Raw genomic sequence first — 18,982 nt, 5'->3', positions numbered from 1 at the left:
TAGAGGATTCGAAAACCCTTTTAGAGAGAACTGACCTCCCTTTTCCACAAAATACATGAGGCTTTCTAGAAGCAGAGTTCCTGAAAAGGGCTGCCGAGGAAGGCCTGAATCTTAGGCCTCTGCAGCTTTTAGCAGTGGGACGTGGCAGAGCCCACCCCTCAGAGGGGGATCCCAGGGCTGAAATCAAAATATCCCTTTCCCTCTCCAGACCCATCAAATAGTCCACAACAGATGAAATCTGAGCCCGAGAAAGCTCCATTTTCTTTGAAAGCTATCCAGGGCAGCCTCTAAATGCCAGACCTAAAAACAATACCTCCACCGCTGCCAGCCATCCTTCCGCATGATAATATAACTATGTTTTTGTTTTAAACCTGACAGCATGTCGAGTTATGACACATAAAGCTGGGGCAGACAGTGGCAGGCGTGGAAGCTTCTTGGGCAGACATGGTGGGGTCTCGGGCCATGAATGAGTGTGCAATGAGTGTGCAAATGGACCAGGGCAGCATCATCTCCCCCCCTCTCCCCTAACGGGCCAGGACCCTCACACCATTATTTGCCATAATCGCCTGTCCCCTTAGGTCTTTATCTCCGTTGCAGACCCTTCTCTCCTAAATGGTCAGGGCTCCTCCCTTTGAGTGATTCCTATTTTAAACTCCAGCAGTGCCCTTCAATTCACATCCACACTCCTCCAACAGAAGATTAAAAATAAGTTTCTGGCTTCTGCATTTAAATGGAAATCTTCGGTAATCAAAAGTAGCTCAACATGAACTTCTCGGCTTGAAACGTCCATTTCTCCTGCTGATGTAAGAGAGAGAGTTAGTTATTTCCATTGGCTTTCAACTGACCCTTAGGCAGATGGGAAGAATAGGTTCCCTGTTACTTATTTTGGTGTTTTTGGCAATTTGCTGTATATAAAAGCTAAGTACAGCAGCTGTACTTGCCCAAAGAAGGATGCTAATAATGCAGATTTAAGTGGCGTTAAGCAGGAGCAAAATCTCAGAGACATCAGCAAAGTTCAAGCGTAATTCAGATTCTATGAACCAACAGTGTTTAGGATAGTTCAATTTTCTTCTTGATTGTTTGGGCAGCCTAATGGGCACAGTTCTGTGAATTTCCACCCTGGGAGGGTGGGACTTGCTTGGCTTGGGGCCACGAGCAGGCAGGGCCCCTGCCCTACTGGTGGTCAGACTTGGCCACTTCTCATGGCTTGTTAGGAAATGTCAAGATTTGGTGGTGCTTTGCTGGGGAAACATAATAGACAGCTTCACTTTCACACCTCTTAGAAGTCTTTTTAAAAATAGTTCCTGTAGCGGGAGGCTTTTTTGGGATGCAGTGCTTTACACCTCTGTATTTTCAGACTGTTTGGGGATGATTTTCATATATTAGTTTTTCCCCGGGCTCGCTAGTCCTACACCATGTGGCTGTTGGGCTGCTGGCTGGAGGTCTGGCTGTCTCTGGAATGGGCTGTCGAGGCAGCCGGCTCACCTGGGGCACATGGCACCTTTGCATTTCTTTTCTGAACAGTTGTTTCAGCTGCTGCAGTGCTTCTGCTGGACTTGATGCCCCCCTGCGATGTCAGGGCCTCCGAGACCTCTGTCCTCCCCCACCCTCCCCAGTGCTCCAGGACAGAGAACCCAGGACCCTCCCACCTGTGCTCCTGCTCGTTGCATCATCTCCCCCTCCCTGCAAGCAGCGACTCCAAGCTAACATTTTTTCAGGCCAAAAATCACGGTGTCATTCTTGACCGCCCTCTTTGTCTCCCACCCCAACCCTGGAACCTTTACTTTCCAGATACATCCAGAACTGGTTCCTTCTTCGCTCCCCCTGGCCCCACCCAGGCCCGTGCCAGCATCACTTCTCCCTGGGGTTAAAAACAACCTCCCAGCTGGTTTCCCTGCTCTGTCCCTGATATTCTCAACACAGAATGACTCTTAAGAATATTACATCAGATCTTGTCACTCCTCCCCTCCAATCCGCTCCCAGTTTCACCAGTAGCAGAGGCTGGTGTCTGGCTGACTGCCCTGCTCCTGGTGGTCTCAGGGACCCCTGGCTCACTGAGCATCAGCCCCACTGCTAGGGCTGGTCAGGTCACTCCCACCTGGGGCCTTTGCACAGGCTGGCCACCCTCTGCCTGGCACCCTCTGCTGCCCGCAGCCCTCTTGGGGTTGCTGTGATCCCTCACCTCCTTTAGATCTTTACTCACCTGGGGCTTCCCAGTACGGCTTCTCCCAGCCCTCTATTTCAAACTGAAACCACCCCCATCTGAGAATTCCCTACTGCCCCTTTCTGCTTAATTTTTCTTCAGGGCTTTTATTAACCATCTGCACATCCTACACTCATTATTGGCTGTCTCCCCAGCTAGAAGGCTGCTCTGTTTAGTTTGTTGCTGGACCTCAGGCATTTGGAATGGGGCCAGGCACTGGTGGGTATTCAATGTATATGGTATGAATGAATGAATAAGCGAATGAATGAACTGACTCCAAGAGGTCCCCAGGTTTTATGTATCGGACAGGTTGTGTGCCTTCTTGGAATCGGGCATTGGGATCAGACTGGCTGTGTGACCATGGCGGTTTCATTGGATGTCTCTGTCCCCTCTTAGGTCTAGGCTTGTTACAAGTGCTTGGTGGGGGGATGCTGTGATCTGGGGCTGTAGGCATGTTGTGGGAGCCTGTGAGTAGCTGTGAGCCAGGGAGGGTGTCCAGGGTTGGCCGTACACCATGTGGCTCCTGCATGGCTCTCCAAGGGGCCAGCCCGCCTCCCCAGCCATGCCCACCAGCCATCCCAGCAGGATTATCTGTCTGCTTCCCTCCGTGCAGGCTGAGCCTCAGCGTCCTTTCCCACATTCAGCTCCTCTGGGATTCTGAAACCCCAAAGATCCTGTAGTGTTAAGAAAGCACTTAGCACACATAGTGATGACTTCCAAGGGGTAGCACTTTTATTATCATGCCATACCTTCTGATTTTGAGATCTTATCAACTATACCAGAGACCATCTTTCAGGAGAAACCACAACAAAATCCCCCACATACATTGTAAGATGCATGGTGATTTCAGACCTGTTCAATTTTGAATTTGTCCGTGAGTCTTTGCATTGAGGAAAGACCATCATATGGGTTCATTAATGAGGGGTGGGGTTTGGGGTCCCTGGCGTCTGGATCAGTCCTCTGATTGCAAGGAAAGCAGCCCAGCCCTGCGAGCCCCGGGAAGGGGCGGGAGCTCTGAGTGGGCCCTCAGGTGAGCACAGGTGACAGGCCCAGGTGAGCTCAGCCCAGCATGTGGCAGGGGACAGTTGTGTGCCCTGCTGCACCTGACCCTGATCTCACCCAGCAGGCAGTCAGAGAATTGCTATTCACTTGACCAAATGGATGCACAACAAGCATTCGATGTCAAAAATCACGTGTTTGGATTTCCCAAGTGATAACTCCTTCCCAAATTGGATCTTGAGGGAAAGTCTGTCAATCTATGTTGACCTTATTTCCTGTCACAGCCAGGAGAAACCAGAATGATGATTATAAATGATGACATCAGAAGTAACCATTTATGAAACACTTTTTTAGAGCCAGGAATTGTGCTGAAGCTTTGGCTGCTCTCTGAATTACTCTGATCCTTTTAAGAGCTGGGCAAGTTTGGTGCTTAAGTTACCTGCTTTGCCAGTGAGGAAACAGGCTCAGGTAGGCAGAAAAATTCATTCAAGGTGATGCAGCTGGGGGGGGGGGCAAGATTCAAACTTGTTCCCTCCCCACTATGCCTCGATCAGCAGCCCCCACCCCCAAATCAATCCAAACTGTCTCCGGACAAAAACCATCCGCAGGGCAGATGCGTTCCTGCTTTCTGATCGGTTGTGGGCAATGTTCACATGTCTTTGACTCTGGGGTGGTGAATGACACGGCTCTTTGGGGGCTGGGGTGGGGGCTGGAGGGATGGGGTCTGAGAAAGGGCTCCTGACCTATTGAACACCCACCATGTCATAGGATGTCCTTGATTTTAAATTTTCTTAATTTTTTATAGCAGCCGTGCTAGGGGATTGAAAGGAGGGATGGAAGTGGCTAAAATATATTTAAAGGATTTTTTCTGCATATAGGCAAGAGGTTGTATTGCAAGTTCAATGCTAATTACAGTTATTTACCAAGAAAAACATTCCATGTAAAAGGGAAGGAAATTTGGTTCCAAAAAAATGTGTGCTAGTTTCTGCTGCCCAGTCCAGTCTGTTTCCACCAAAGGGAGCCGAGCAGGGAGAAGGAGAAATCTCTGGCTGGCGAGCCCGGGGTGGGGGCGGCGGGTGGGGGGGAGGCGCTAAAAAACTCACAGGTGTCAGACGCACAAAAGAATTATGCCCATCTGACCTTATGAGAGGATAAATCCAGCAGCTCTGCTTATGGCCAAGGGATGTGTCTTTAAGTGTCATAAAAATTTAGCATTTTCCCCTCCTAATTGTCTTCTATAATTTTGTGAGATTTATTAAAATAAGATTTTCTGGGGGGTTATTTTTTTTTTTCCTTTTCACTGGTAGAATGTGCTCTTTAGTATCATTTTACATAATTTAATACAATTTGTTCCATCCATTGATTTTCATGGGGCTACAAGCTGTTCGTTTGTGAGAAAGCTGGCATAGGCGTGAGGTTGGCAAGAGACACCTCGAGGAGTCTATTCCGGTTGCAAAGTTGGGTGGGGGCTTCAGCCATTTTGAATCTGGTGCTGGGGAGCATGGCTTTGGAGGCCTCTGTCCTTCTCTTCCCTGATGGGCATGCCAGGGGGACAGTGTGAGCCCCCACCTGGCATGAGGGGGGCTCTCCCCCACGCGCATGGCCCTGGCGGAGAGACACAGGTGTTTCTTAATGCCTTGTGCAGAAGGGAGGGTGACTGAGCAGACACGCCGTGGTGGGACCCCAGGAAGCAGGCCCAGGCAGCAGCGGCGGCTGGCTCAGGAGCGGGGAGCCCTCGCCATCGTGCCCCTCCCCACTTTGTTCAACTGGACCTGTGGGTATTTATGGAACAGGCCAAACTCCTGAAATGTGGGAAGACAGGCAAGATAATCAGACTCAGTAGTAGGTCGAGACCTCAGGCCCAAATGTGCTGGTGTCTCAGCTAATTCTTTCATCACTCTTTCCTCCCTGAGCCCACACAGCTCCTGAGGGGTGGGCTTGGGTGCTGAGGGGTGTCCCCGTGGCCCCTCCACCCTCCTAGTCCCCTCGGACCAGCCTGTGTTTCTGGGGGTAGATCATCACACCCAACGTGAGGCTGCAAAAGCTGTGGGCTGGCAGGCAATGAACTGGGTTCCAGACTTGCCTCCACTGTGCTGTGTGATGTTGGGCAGGTTAGTTCACCTCTCTGGGCTGTAGCTCCCCATCTTCAATAATGATTCTCAAGGCCTCCGTGCAGCAGAGAGGGTACCCACAGTCCTCAGAGCGCCCGGATTCTTGAAGCTCTGCACCTTCAGAGACAGAGACCAGGGACCAGGCCTTCTCTTGCTTTGCTCTTCCACCAGCATTGCCTGTACCTGTGGGTGGCCTGAGAGGGGCTGTGAGCCCACCTCCCTCCATCCTGCTCTCGCCCCACGCGGCTTGTGGATGCACCTCAGCCTGGGTATCACCCCCAGCGTCCCAGGCTGGGTGGTTTGAGCCACATGGTCCGGAGGATGGATACCGCCTCGGCTTTGCTGCTGATTTCCCTGGTGCGCCATCAGGCCTCAACCCCAAACCGGTGTCGCCCCCTGCCCACCCTCACTTCCTGTGGGAGGGGCTGGGGGCTGTGGCTGTCATGCCACCCGGACTGACAGGGACGCAGCCCTTCTTGGGTGGAAACCGCTCTGCCTGAGGATGCTCCAGACAGTGATGAATGTCTCCCCCCAGCCCCAGCACCCCTGGGGGAACGCTAAGTAGGCCAAATGAAATGATCTGAGCTGGCCGCTGGCCAGGGCAGCAGGGCTCGTCCTTGCCTTTGAGGGGAGGGCCTGGGGCGCAGGGTCTGCCACCCGTCACAGCTGCCTGTTACGGAGCTGGCCCAGGGACCTCAGGGGCCACTGGCTGGCCCAGAACTGCCTCCCACCCCGTGTACTCCTGAACCCTCAACAGACACAAATACCTCCACCTGCACTGGCGAAGATGGAGCAGATAGCAGGCTGCATAGCTCCAGCCCCGCAGGACTCACCTTGGAAGCACTTCCTGAATGCTCATGCCCGTGGGACGTGGATCCTGTGCAGCTGCGACAGGTGACACTTGGACCTTCTAACACAGAGGGGGCACTGGGTGAGTGTGTGTGGCTCTCACCAAATGCTTGCTCAGTGCATGCATGGGCTGAGCCCTTGCAGGGATTCTCCTTTTAATCCTTACGGCAATCCTGCGAAGTGGGCATCTCATTATCTCCACCTTAGCAAGGCAGGACTGGAGCTCAGAGAGGTCAAGTCACCAGCCCAAGGTTGCAGAGCTGGGGAGCAGGGCACTACAGCCTGGCTCCAAGTGTTCGCAGGCTTGTGGTCTTGGGGGCCTTCTCTCTGCCCCCCATCTGGCACTCCCGTGCTATTGATCAGCCAATGCACCTAAGTTACACAGCTCTTGCTCAGTCCCCTGCCCATGGCTGGGCAAGGGTCACGCCAAGGCCAAGGGGAATGGTAGTGGTGCAGGTGCAGTAGTCCCTTCTCAGCCAGATCCAGGGTGGATATGAGCAACCTGCCCCAGTCCCAAACCACCGAGATTGCCAGTGTGTGGGCAGGCTTGACACCCCTGCTTCTGCTCTGGGGACAGAGTGTTGTGTGAGGGGGTGGACCAGGCCCAGCCCTAACTTTGAGAAAGTGTTGACTTAGGAAACAGATGCCATCAGGGGCCACAGAGGGTCTGGAAGCTCCAGGGAGGTGGGAGAAACAGGGCAAGATTAATTCATTCACTCATCCATTCATTCAAGAATATTGCACACCTACTCTTTTCCCTGCCCTGGGCCACAAAGGTGGGGGGAATTGGAGTTGGGGGGACAAGACATTCAGGGCCCTGCTCTCCCGAAACTCACACTCAAATGAGGGGAGATGGGCAGTGAGCTTGTAAACAGACAGGTCTGTAAACAGGATGGCTTCAAGTAGTGACAGTCATTCATTCATTCATTCATTCATTCATTCAGCAATATTTATTGAGCATCATGTGTATCTCAGGAACATTTCAGATCAGGGGATGCATCAATAAAAAAGCACCCCCCCCCAATGGGGTGTCTTGTGTGTGTGTGCATGTTCCATGACCTTGCACGGGTGTGTGCGGTCTGTGCCCACCCCAGGGCTGCAGGGAGGCTGGGCAGGGCCCCGCAGGAAGGCTCCTTTTTATTGCTCACCCAGCCACTTGCTGAAAAGTTAATTTGCAAATGAATCACATTTATTGAGGCCTTCTGGATCAGATAACAGATGCAGTCTGGCCTGTTCCAGAAGACCATCCAGAGAAGAGAGCCTAAAAGGGTCAGTGGACAAAAGGATGCCTCCTGGCTGAGCCTCGCTGCTTGTTTTAGCTCCTCACTCAAGGTGTGCTGGTGTGTGTTTGGATGCCTCCCCTCGAAGGAGAGGCTCCAGGCCCGGTCCCTGGAAGGTCTCCGGGAGTGGAGGCTGGGCCGGGCAGCCGGGCACCCCGACCGGCTCTCTGGATTGGTTCTCTGGTAACCCCTCTGAAGCAACCGGGAGCCCACTCTCCCCTCCCTGGCCATCTGCTTGAAGCATCTGGTAATCAGGTGCAAACCCCACACCAGAGCATTCAAGCTGAAATGTGCAGTCACCTTGCCACCCACACTGGCTTTTGTTACACTGCCAGGCTGTCCCTCTTTGTGTTCGGGAGAACAGTTTGGGGATGGAAATCCGACTGGCGGTGCCGGGAATTCACGATGGCTACGCCGAAATCCTGCAGCCAGGGCTGGCTCAGCCTCCATTCCCGGCTCTCCCCGGCCAACGTGTTCTGCGGACATTTCTCCAGCACAAGGTCTGGGCTTTCAAAGAGCAGAGAAAAAGGTGTTCTTGGATGTTTTCTTTACCCAGCTGGGCGGACAGTCCTTAAACATTTGGATCTCGCCAGAAAGGAGAACTGCCCATCACTTTTCTCTGTCTGCACCTTCATTTAATAAAGGGAGAGTTGTTCCCAGTGGCGTTGCTGGCTGAGTGAGCTGTGGCTCTTGGGCGTGACTCTCTGGGACCAGCAGTGAGGCTCAGCCCCTCCTGAGGTCTCTTCCTTCTCCTTCTCAACCCCAGTACGTTGGGGGACAATGTGGGTGCCCTGTGTTGGTGGAAACATCTGTCTCTTCCGCTTGGGCTTCCCTGGAAGAGCCCTCAAGGAAGAGAATGGAGCAGCTGCCCCCAGGACAGAATGCAATTCTGATCCATTTGAAAGATGCTGAGGACACTGGCCATCGCCAGGAGTCGCTGCAAGAGGTGCCTCCGCTTGCTTTCCAGTGGTCCCACATTGCACCTCCGCAAACATCCCCTGGAGGACCCATCCTGGGCATAGTGATTAGAGGGCCTTTTCTGAGGTCTCCATGTTTGCACTCCCGGTTCAAGACTGTCCTCTCACCAAGAGAGAATGGGTCTCCTTTGAAACCCCTAAACTGTGGGTAATAGTTTCTTGGGAACAACCTTTGTTTTTAATTGCTCAGGGTGCTCTCGGAGATGAAAGTGACATCCTAAGTCCATGCGGGATTGCATTTTCTGTTTCTCTTTCTAGACTGGCCATGGGCATTATTCTAGAATGTTATTACGTGAAGAAATGCAAAGAAATAATTGTCAGAAAACAGGAAGCTCTGCCCAGGTCCAAATCTATTTGTCTTCACTCTTTCCAATAGGCTTTGTGATTGCTTATTGGGAAAATCAGTTTGATATTGTCATGGTCACTGACTGCTGAAATCAATGAGAATCTTTGTTCTTGAAAGATACAGAGAAAAATAAAGTAAAAAAAAAAAAAATTCAAAACTGATTTGATCAGTTTGTCTCAATCCCAAGATATTTTCGAGGTGATGTGGAAGATGGAATTCATGGGCGTGGAAAGCAGCGGAGAGGCAGGACGAAGGCTGCAAATAAATGAACGCCATGACCCGCCCCTGAAGTCCAATGTGCAAACTGTTGTCACTGTGTGATCCTCCACGCGCCTGTCTGCAAACGAGCTGCCCATCCCCCTTCTGCATCCACTCGCTTTCCAATGAGGTTGATCAAGGAGAGAAATAGTAGACTTCAATTATGACTTTTTTTTAAACTCTAAAAATTTCATAATTAGTACACTTAGTGGGAAAATACAACAGAGCCTTAAATCTGAGGCACCGGAATGAAAGCTGAGGTTGTTCATAGCTACAGAAGACACTGATATTAGTTTCAGGCATGATCTAGCTTTTAAATGTTTCCATACGATCGCTCCAGTATGTCAATATTGGATTTTAAACACACCCCAAGGGTCTTGGATTTGAAAGATGTAATCTGTTTTTTCTTTTACCCAGCACATGCACGTAACATGTGGTGGGTGCTACTCGCTTTATAAGATATCTCCCGTCCTGCGCGTGTGTACACCCTGCCCCTCCCTTGCCCACTTTCCTCCCCCCCCATAGACCCCCCTTCCCAGGGGCTTAGGCTGTAGGAAGGTAGCTTCTATTTCCTCTTTGTGCTAGCTTGGCATACATCCCTACTGGCATTAAAGTTGCAAAAGTCTTTCTCAACCGTGTCTTGGTTGAACATAAAGACGAGGTCCTATTGGCTTAAGGCACGGTGCTGGCTCTCTCTGATGGCTGTGCCGTAAGTTAGCAGGATAAGTTTGACAGTAATTTAATTTTCATTGACAAATGCTGTCACAATATTGAAAAAAAAGTGATATATTGTATCAACAGTAGTGGTCGATGCTCAGCCAGTCATATGGACTGGGCGAGTACCATATGCTAACTCCAAACTTGCCTTGGAAAGCTCTGCCTAAGAACTTGACAAGCTTAAGATACCAGTCAGACAAAACGATTACCCTGGAGAGGTTCTTGCCTTGTTTCCAAGAGCCTCATTTTCTAGAGGAAAAGATGAGGTCATTTCCTGGGCAGCCCCCTACCTACGTGGGCATTAGCTAGAGTCCACCATACCCTGGGCAGATTAACCCCTCGAGGGCACCGAGAAAAGTCTTTGCCAGGGAGTATTTCCCACTCTCAACGGCCAGCAGCAGCCAAGTGGATTCCCTGCTGAAGACTGGTGTGAGCGAAAGCCCTGAGATGATAAAACACCATTGATTTCCTGCAAGTTGTTTTTGTCCCAGCTGTGGTTCTCCCCACTTAATGCCAGTAAATGTTGCATGGGTGTGTGTGAACGAGGCCGGGACCAAAGTCTGACCCACATTAAAAACTCAGACCGTCCAAGAGAAATGGGACAAGGTTTTCATCCTGGGAGCATGGCTTGTTATCTCTGTATCTCCAAGGCTCCTTCCGGGCTAATCAAAAATGTGAGTCGATTATCTGTGAGTTTTTGTGTACATTGGTGCATGTGTATCTGACAAAACTCTTGGCCAAAATCTCAGCTAGATAATTCCACCAAAAGTGTGACCAAGTTTGTCTCAATTTGCTGTTTTCCTAGCACTGAGCTTATTTTAATTTGGTTACTGTACATAGAAAAAGCAACTGATGAGTAAGGTTAAAAACAGCCTGGGAGAGAATACAGTGTGTGTGTGTGTGTGTGTGCGTGAGTGTGTGTGAACGTGTTTAGGAACAAACCATCCCTGCGCACATTCAGCTGGTGTCCTTGTCTGGCTTGCCAACTATGCGGGGACCTTAGATTCTCTGAAGGATTCCCATCCCAAACAATGCTAAGTAAAGAAACAGGCATATGGCATGTATTGGAGATGGCTCAGTGTTGGCACAGACCATCAGTTGTGGTGAACAGGTATCTGGAAAAGACGACAGTCTCATCCTGCTCTTTTTGGAGCATATCATTTATTTGGTTTTGGTTGTTGCTGTTGTTGCTGCTTTGTGTTTATTATTATCTTAACAAAGAGAGGCAGAGTGTACAGTTCACAGAACTGGGCACTGGTACAACTGCTCCCCAAGATGGCTCCTTGCCTGAGCCTGGAGATGTCCTCCTTGCAGAAGCTTTCTCTTGCTCTGCCCAGAATAGATTCTCAGCTCCCGGGGCCTCTGGCCGGGAGCAAGGAGCTCCTGAAGGGTGCAGTGGGAGCAGCTGAGTGCAGATGGTCTCCTGAAAGCAGTGAGAGAATCCTGGGCGTGGCTGAGGGCATCCTTGGTCTCTAAAGAGAGCGTTGACTTGAAAAAGCAGGGCAGATTGGAGGAACAGCTGCCCTCCTTACGGATGGCATCCGCTGGTGCTGAGTAAAGAGGCGCTCCGGACTGCCTCCCGTTACCATCCATCACCCGACATCAGATCCACGCACAGGCCCATACACTGCCTCTTGGATGGGGTTTCCAACCCGGCAGGGCACTGAGAGAGAGCTTACCTTCTCTTCTGCTGCTGGAACCCCAGCCCGCTGCCGTGTGGTGCTTTCTGAGTTGGTAGCTGGGGGTTCTCTCTGGGCAACCCAGGAGACGGGTGTGGCCCTCTGTGGGCCACCAGAAGATGGTGTGATGTGCCAGTGGCTGCACCATTTTTCCAAAGGGTCTCCTGAGAGAATGGCTGAAGAAAAAGCCCAGCCAAAGTGCATTTTCTCACTCATGCAGGTATCTCTGGGTTTCTGACTCTTGCTTAGCGGAGTCACCCACTTCAAAATGGTGACCGGCCATTAGAAATGGTGCCGCCTCATTGGTGTGGGCTTTTCTTATCCGGGCCTGACAACAGCATTTTGGTAATAAAGAAAACAAGACAATCTTGGTCACAGAGACGGAAGGTGAGTGAGCGTCCAGCCCTGTCTGCTGATTCCAAGGATAGACTGGTGGTGTGAGGGCAGGGATTGGACTCCAAACGCTTCTCCCGGGTCATCCAAGGCTAAGCGCATTTTCTCGTGTATAAAACAAAAGGGTAAGAATGCATTGCTTTTTAAAGCATTCTTGCAGTTCTAACATCCTATAGGATTGGATGATTCCTCATGTCCTTCAAAGAAGGAGAGTATAATTTCCTCCATTGATGAATTTCAAATGTTCATGTATCATCCTCTGCAGAGTGGAGGCATAAAACATTATGCTTTCCCCCTATCTAGATGCATTTTGTGGGGCTAGTCTTTCCCCACCCATTTAAGGTGAAAATGACATTTTGGGGTCACTTCTGAATAATATAGGGTCCTTATGTGCCTTTGAGTCATTAAAAGAGTCTTATTTCTGTCATTAAAACAACTGTTTCCATCTAATACTCAAAACTCCAATCTTCACTTAAAATGGATGCTTCTTCCAGAGCTGGCTGGAGCCTTCTTCAGGCTGAGGACAGTGCGGGGCCATCAGCACTTTTTGTCCCTGTTTCACATTTCACCTTCTCCCATGCCTTTTGACCAGTCTGGGTTTGGATGGGACTTGGAGAGGGAGGAGAAGTCAAGGGCTGGAAATATGGCTGTGGCAGACGTCATCCTCCTGGGTGCTTTCTGGAGTTCTTTGGGACCCTCCTCCATCCCCAGTGTTTCCTCACCTGCTACTTTCAGGGAACATCCCCTTGTGGGTCACTAGCTCCTAACCCTTCAGTTACTGCAACCAATAGTAAATGTCCAGCCTCTTCCTGTTGAAGTGTTCTCCTTCCAGGCAGCCTCTGTGGCAAAGCCCCCGCTGTCGTTTCATTGGGAGATGCTCTCCCATAATGACCCACATCCAAGCCTTGGGAAACATTCTTCCTTTGCGCCAACAAACCCTGGTAGTGGAGCCATTTCCACACAGCTCCTCCCACCGGCTTTCCATCAGAGCTCAGAACAGCCTCTAGCCTTTCGGCTGCTACAAGGTCCTACAACTGCCTCACATCCACTGATGCCAGAGGATAGGAGACTCCATCCACTAGGCTTGAAGGGGAGGGAGCACCTGCCAGCCCTCCCTCAGGGAAGGAGGGTTGGTGATCAAAGCACAACAGCAACTCTCTCCAAAGAATTCCTCCATTTTCCAGCTCTCTGCCTTTTCAAAGTCAATCCTTTTATGGCCTGAAGGTGGGTATTGGCACAGGGATGCAGACACTTCTTTGCCAGTCCTGTGTCTCACTTTGGAAAGCCAAACATTCATCCCTTTTATTTTGTTGTCAGTCATTTGGAGCGTCTGTCTAAAGAGAAACAGAAGCACACATTTTACCCTCCTGTTACACTTGCTTATCAGGAAGCAAGTCCCTGAGGCTCCTCCTGGAACATTTCACTATGCATCAAATAACCGTGAACCAGCCACAGGGCTCCTGGGTTGACACTGCCCTTGATCTCTGGGGAATACCAGGGTCAAACTTGATGGAAGTCCAGAAAGCCTTGGCCAGTTTAGGTGGACCTGCCTAAGGCCTGTACCCTGACCTCAGCTCTGTTTTAGCAGCTGCCTCCTGCATCTGTCATGATGACCTTGGGATCTTAGACTCTGGTTTGGTCTTCAGACTCTCTGGGAAGGAGACTTGTCAGTCTCCGGAGGGAATTGGATGGTGGCCACAGGACACACTAGCACAAGGTATGAAACGTGATACAGCTTTTGGGTCAGGCACAGGGCACATTGATGTACACAGCAGACGGAATCTCCTTCCAGTTAACTAATTCTTCAGTTGTGTCAGAACTATCTAGTTCTTAATTTCAGACATTGCCTTTTAGTTCTAGAATTTTTGTTTGATATATTTTATAGATTCCAATTTCTGCCTGAATTCCTCATCTTATCATCTATTTTCTTAAATGTATTGTTGCAGTTATTTTAAAGTCTGTAACTGATAACTACAGTGCGGTATCTTCTGTGGGTCTGTTTCTATTACCTGTTGTTTCTTTTTTATCTTGGTTTTTGTTTTAAGACACCAGGTCTTATTTCCTGATGTGCCTGGTAATTTTTTTTTTTATTGAATGTAAGATGCTGTGTATGAAAATTTTAGAGAAAATTTTAGACTCTAGGTCAGCACTGTCAAAGAGAAATATAAAGTGAGCCATATAGTAATTTAAATTTTTCTAATAGCCACATAAAAAATAAATAAAAAGAAACAGGTGAATTAATTTTAATAATATATTTTATTCAATACAATTTAACCCAATATATAAAAAATAGCATCATTTCAACATGAAATCAATATGAAATTATCAATGAGATTATACTCTCCTTTGCTTCTGTCTTTGAAATTCAGTGAATATTTTATTTGTACAGTACATCTAAATTCTGACGAAACCACAGTCCAACTACTCAGTAGCCACAGGTGGCTAGTGGCTACTATATTGAACAGCACAGCTCTAGATAGTGTTACATTCCTCTGGGAAAATTTACTTTTGTTTCCAGTAGGCCATTAGGCTTGGGCAGATCCTCTCAAGCCAATCAGAAATTGCTTAGAGTCTTTTCAAGGGCCAATTTATTTTCTCTTTGGTCTCAACCCTAAGTGTACACTTCAGGATTCACAACGAAAAATGCAGGGTATTTATCAGGGACATTCTACCTTGCCTGGCCATAAATTCTAATTTTTGTCTTCTTGATCTCTTGAGGCTGTGGAAAGCTCTTTTTAGCTTCTCAGCCTCTTAACTGCCTCTTGTAAATTCACAACTGCCCCGGGGGAAAAGCAGGGCCCCAAACAAACTCATCACCCTGTGCTTCCTTCTTTATAGGAGTCTTTTTGGTAGCTCTCTTATGCCTTAAAATAATTTATGTACACACACACACATATGCATATGTATGTGTATGTAAATATAACATATATATAATATTTTTAATGCAGCTTTTCTAGTTGTTTTCAATAGATGATTGATTTGATAGAAGCCATTTTGGCAGAGCCAGAAGTGGAAATAAAATGGTATCTTCTTAACCAACTGAAACCAGGTTGGTTTTTCCTGTTTGGCAAATCAGCACTGTTTCAACCTCTGAAAAAGCCTTATTTCTTTCCCTCTAATCCAGCACACCAAAATCTCTGGAAATAAGATTGTTTTCCCAGTTCTGTGGATTGCTAAAATGAGGCATAATGAGATTAGGCCTAGTGAGAATCAGGGCCAAGACTTACAACCAGGTCAAGCACATTTAAAACAGCCTGGGAAACCTTGTGAGAAACAAGAAAAGCAAAGTTTGGCCATGGTGGGGGGTACTGCTGTATGGTGTGTGTGTGTGGAACGTTGGCAACCAAATCCTACTTTAGATGCACTGTGAGCTGAATCCTGTTTTAGATCGACTCATGTAAGGAACCCTGTGGTGACTCTATAAATCAGAAAGTTCGTTTGCAATGCAAATCATCCTTGCCTAGGTAATCTTCAGCTCCTTCATTTTACAAGTTCAGAGTTTTTACATATTGTTTTTTGCAAAGTACACTGAGAGGAAATGTGGGATCCTTACAGGGCGGGGGTCTTGGGTGGGAGAAAGTTCTCCTGTTTGGTCTGTCCTTTGGGCTGGCAGTCTGTCTTCTACCTCTGGCCAAGAGCTAAGAGCATTGTCTTCCAGGTGGAGTCTCAGTGACGGTCCCTTTGGCTTTGGAGGAGCTTGAGATACGTGGGGCAATCAGCAGGTTAGCGGTCAGGGAAACTAGAAAAATCTCAAGGCCTGAGACAGCCTTGATCTCCAGTTACAGAGAGGAGAGCTGAGGTGACCCTGAAGTGAGGCTGAAGTTTCAGAAACTTTGCTCTTCAGAACTACCTGCATGGGATTCTCCAACTTGTGCAACAGATTAAATCCCACAAGAAAGGGAAGAACTTTGTGTTGAGAAACGTTCAAGCCAGGTTTGAGGAGACGATGCAAAGTGCGTTGTCTGAGGGTGATATGGACGAGTCATTCAATGCCTTCTTTGAGTCATTTTGTGGTGGATCAAGTATCAGCTAGATTTGGGTCCCTTTGTCTTGAGCATGAGGGTGAAAGAGGCTGGGGTGGAAGGTTGACAGCCCAGCTCCCCAAGGGACACAACTGAGGCGTGTAAGTTGTGATGGTCTGAGTATGAAAATTTAAATTCACGGCATTGGGTTTTTCTTTCATCCTTTTATGTCAGTACCCAAAAAGCCATGGAGTTGGGTCTAAGAAACTCAGCCTAGCACAAAACTCATGTCTGAAATCATAACTGTGTTTAGTGTATTTATAATGACTGATTTGATTTTGTAAATAAACCTGGCTTTGCATAAAGTAATAAAATATTTGCACTGGGTATCATGGTAAGTTCCCAAGTGGTTGGGGACCCCGCGGCCTGGCACTGCTGACACTCCCGCTGGGTTCATGAATCCAAACTCTCAACGGATGTCGTGTCCTTTGTCCAAGCCTCGGAAACTGAAAACTGTCCTAAAATACCACTGAACTTTGCAAGTTACTGTATTTAATCTGGGATCTTGCAAACCTCCAAACTTAATTGGAGGTTGAGTGGGAGAAACACGCCAAGCCCCAACTCAACTTTGGGATGATTTGGAAAGAGTCACATGATCCACTCTCCCTGCGGGGGCTTGTTGACAATTGACACGTGTATCAGTAATTATTTAACAATCAAGTTATCCTAAACTTTTTTTGCTATTTATACAGTGTTTAATTTACATTGATTTCTTCATTTTACATGTAGTAATTAATTTTGTCTTACTGACAGATGATTCTCAATGACTGATTTCAAGAGACATGCCAGACAGGTACTTGTTAACCCTTTGTTTTCCTTCACAAAGTCTTTTTCTACTCTGGGTTGCTGTCAGAGAAAGCACCAGAACTTCTGGGGGGGGGGAGGGGGGGCTTCGGGGAGTACCCTGTATAGAAAGTGGGCAAAGGGAGATGAGTTTTCACTTAGATCGTATGTTCATTTGAAGTAGCTTTGGGGTGGAAGATGGGAGTTGGGGAGGACTTAAAGCTCCCCCAAGTTAACCCTTTGGTCTCTACATTAAGCCATGCTTGAGTAGTCTTCAGGGAAATGGAAAGATTTTCTTTCGTTTAGAAGACAGAGCAGAAATTCCTAAATTTGATTTGAATAAAAAAACTGGAGGAAGTGAGAGACTAGACCAAACTTAAAGGCAAGTATTTTTTTGGTCTCTGTTCCATGCCTTTTCCCTTAAAATACACAAGCATGGTAAAAGTCATCCACGTGGCGATGAAAGCTGCAGAAAGAGAGCATAAAATAATAGCAGAGCCACAGGTCCTAGAGTGATTCCTGCATTTTACTTTTATTTAGGCAAGTAGCACTTGTCCACTTCAGTCATCTCTGGGAAGTGTTGGAGGAGGGGGCCTGCTGCCAGAGCAGGGCAGGGTGCACTCTGATCCGCTACGCTTAGCTGTTCCTCTTTTTTTTTTTTCTTCTTTCCCTTTCTGTTTTCCAACATGCTTTGTAGTTTCTGGGCATTGACAACTATTGGCTTTAAGATACGTACATCTCCAGGGTTAAAATAAAGAAATGGAAAGAGAGAGGTTTTAGTGGACATTTCAAAGTTTGATTTTTGAATGAATGCTTCAGAGCCTTTGCATACAGGCGGTGACCATTTGGGGCAATGAGAAGGGCCTGTATCCTTTTTTTGCAACTTTTTGTCTTAAATGACCTTTTAAATATGGATCGTATTCAAGTCACATTTTAATATTAATGAATGATGTAAAAGGTAAATGGGGTTCAATTTATTCTAATATTCATATATTAGAATCTCTGTCTGTATCCACATCTTCTCCATAGGCTTGTGATAACTTCTGAAGTAGGGAGGGGCTTTTAGAGCCGACCCCCATGGATGACAGTTGGATGCCAGGGGCTGTATCCCACTCAGAGCCCTGCCCCCCTAGCTGCAAAGAGCTCCCCATAACCCGGCTGGTCCTAACTCAGACCCTGGATCTCACTCATGCATTGCCAAGAACCAAGAACCACTTGTCGGGTGAATGCAAAGTCCCCATCTTCGGAGAGTTCCCCAGCCCTTCTCCCAGCGTGGCTTTCCCCTGGGTCAGCTTTCACGGGCCTAGGATCCTATCACCGTCTTCTTCAGGTTCCTGCCCTTGGCCTAAGGCTCTGACCCTGAGCACCAGGGTCGGGCCCCTTTGGGGATTTCTGCCATTATTGTCCCAGTGCCCTGTGGCTGTGTCCCATGCTGGGTCTTCAGAGAAGGGATTCAGATCTGATTTGGACTGCATTCACAGAGGTCTTTTTTGTCTCGCCCTTCCTCTGCCCCCTGCCTCTCTTTTATCCCTGTGTGTTCCTGATGACTGTAATCTGACTGAGTGGGCCTTTTGGTCCTAAAGTGCATCTCAGTATTGCCTGGTGGAAAACAGTATGTTCCCCTGCCCTCTGCATCCATCATTTCCACTTAAGTGTTGCAGATCAGTCTCTGGGGACATGCATGTGTGTGCACATGCATGTCCATGGGTAGGTGTGCACACATGTCCATGAGTGTGAACGTGCACCAGGTGTGTTTATAAAGGTGTGCACATGAGTGTGTGATGTCCAGACGTGTGTACCTGGGTAAGGTGTCAGGGTGTGTTTAGGAGCGTTCCCAGGTAACGTGCAGATGTGTGTGCGCGCTTACATGTGACGTCAGTGTGTGTGGTGTGTGTGTGTGAATGTACACTTGTAGCCACCAGCTGCCGTTGTCGCACGGTCCAGATCAGACAGCGCTGGCTCCCTACAGTCATATTCTCCATCTTCATTTGTGGTGATTACTCAGATGACATTTGGCAGATATGTCCTCCTTTTGTCACCAACAGTTTGGTTGTATTTTAGAACCAGTCATGTATTTATCAAATTTCAATGAATCCTTGCAAATGTCATTGTCCTTGTAGCATTACCCGGCACCTGCCTTCTGATAGTATACCTGCAGTAGAATTTCATCACATTTGGGCACATTTCTATGCAAGGTTACTGGTGCACTATGTTTAAAAAAAATGAATTTAAAAAATCTGGATCTCGGGAAATTCCAGCAGTCAGTTTCCTCCTTTTATCCTAATCTCTTCCTGGTGATGCTCACAAGTACCGTTGGTCTGGACGATTCTTCATTCATTCTCCACCCCTCACCACACTCACACCC

The 18,982-nt window shown here is 48.3% G+C and overlaps 1 protein-coding gene across 13 annotated transcripts in view; it reads left to right on the top strand.

Moving 5' to 3' along the window:
* ZNF536 (zinc finger protein 536) overlaps positions 1 to 18,982 on the top strand; it is a 435,117-nt gene that overhangs the window by 359,466 nt on the left and 56,669 nt on the right. The window contains exon 5 of one of the 13 annotated variants that reach the window (XM_037820167.1): positions 16,588 to 16,627. The exons of the other annotated variants lie outside the window; for them this stretch is intronic. Within the exon in view, the coding sequence (XP_037676095.1) occupies positions 16,588 to 16,601 (14 nt within the window). The 3' untranslated portion in view covers positions 16,602 to 16,627. The remainder of the gene's footprint in view (positions 1 to 16,587; positions 16,628 to 18,982) is intronic. 13 annotated transcript variants of the gene reach the window in all.

The sequence above is a fragment of the Choloepus didactylus genome, chromosome 27 (assembly GCF_015220235.1).
Source record: "Choloepus didactylus isolate mChoDid1 chromosome 27, mChoDid1.pri, whole genome shotgun sequence".
NCBI lineage: Eukaryota > Metazoa > Chordata > Mammalia > Pilosa > Megalonychidae > Choloepus > Choloepus didactylus.
This window is presented reverse-complemented; position numbering and strand designations above follow the sequence as displayed.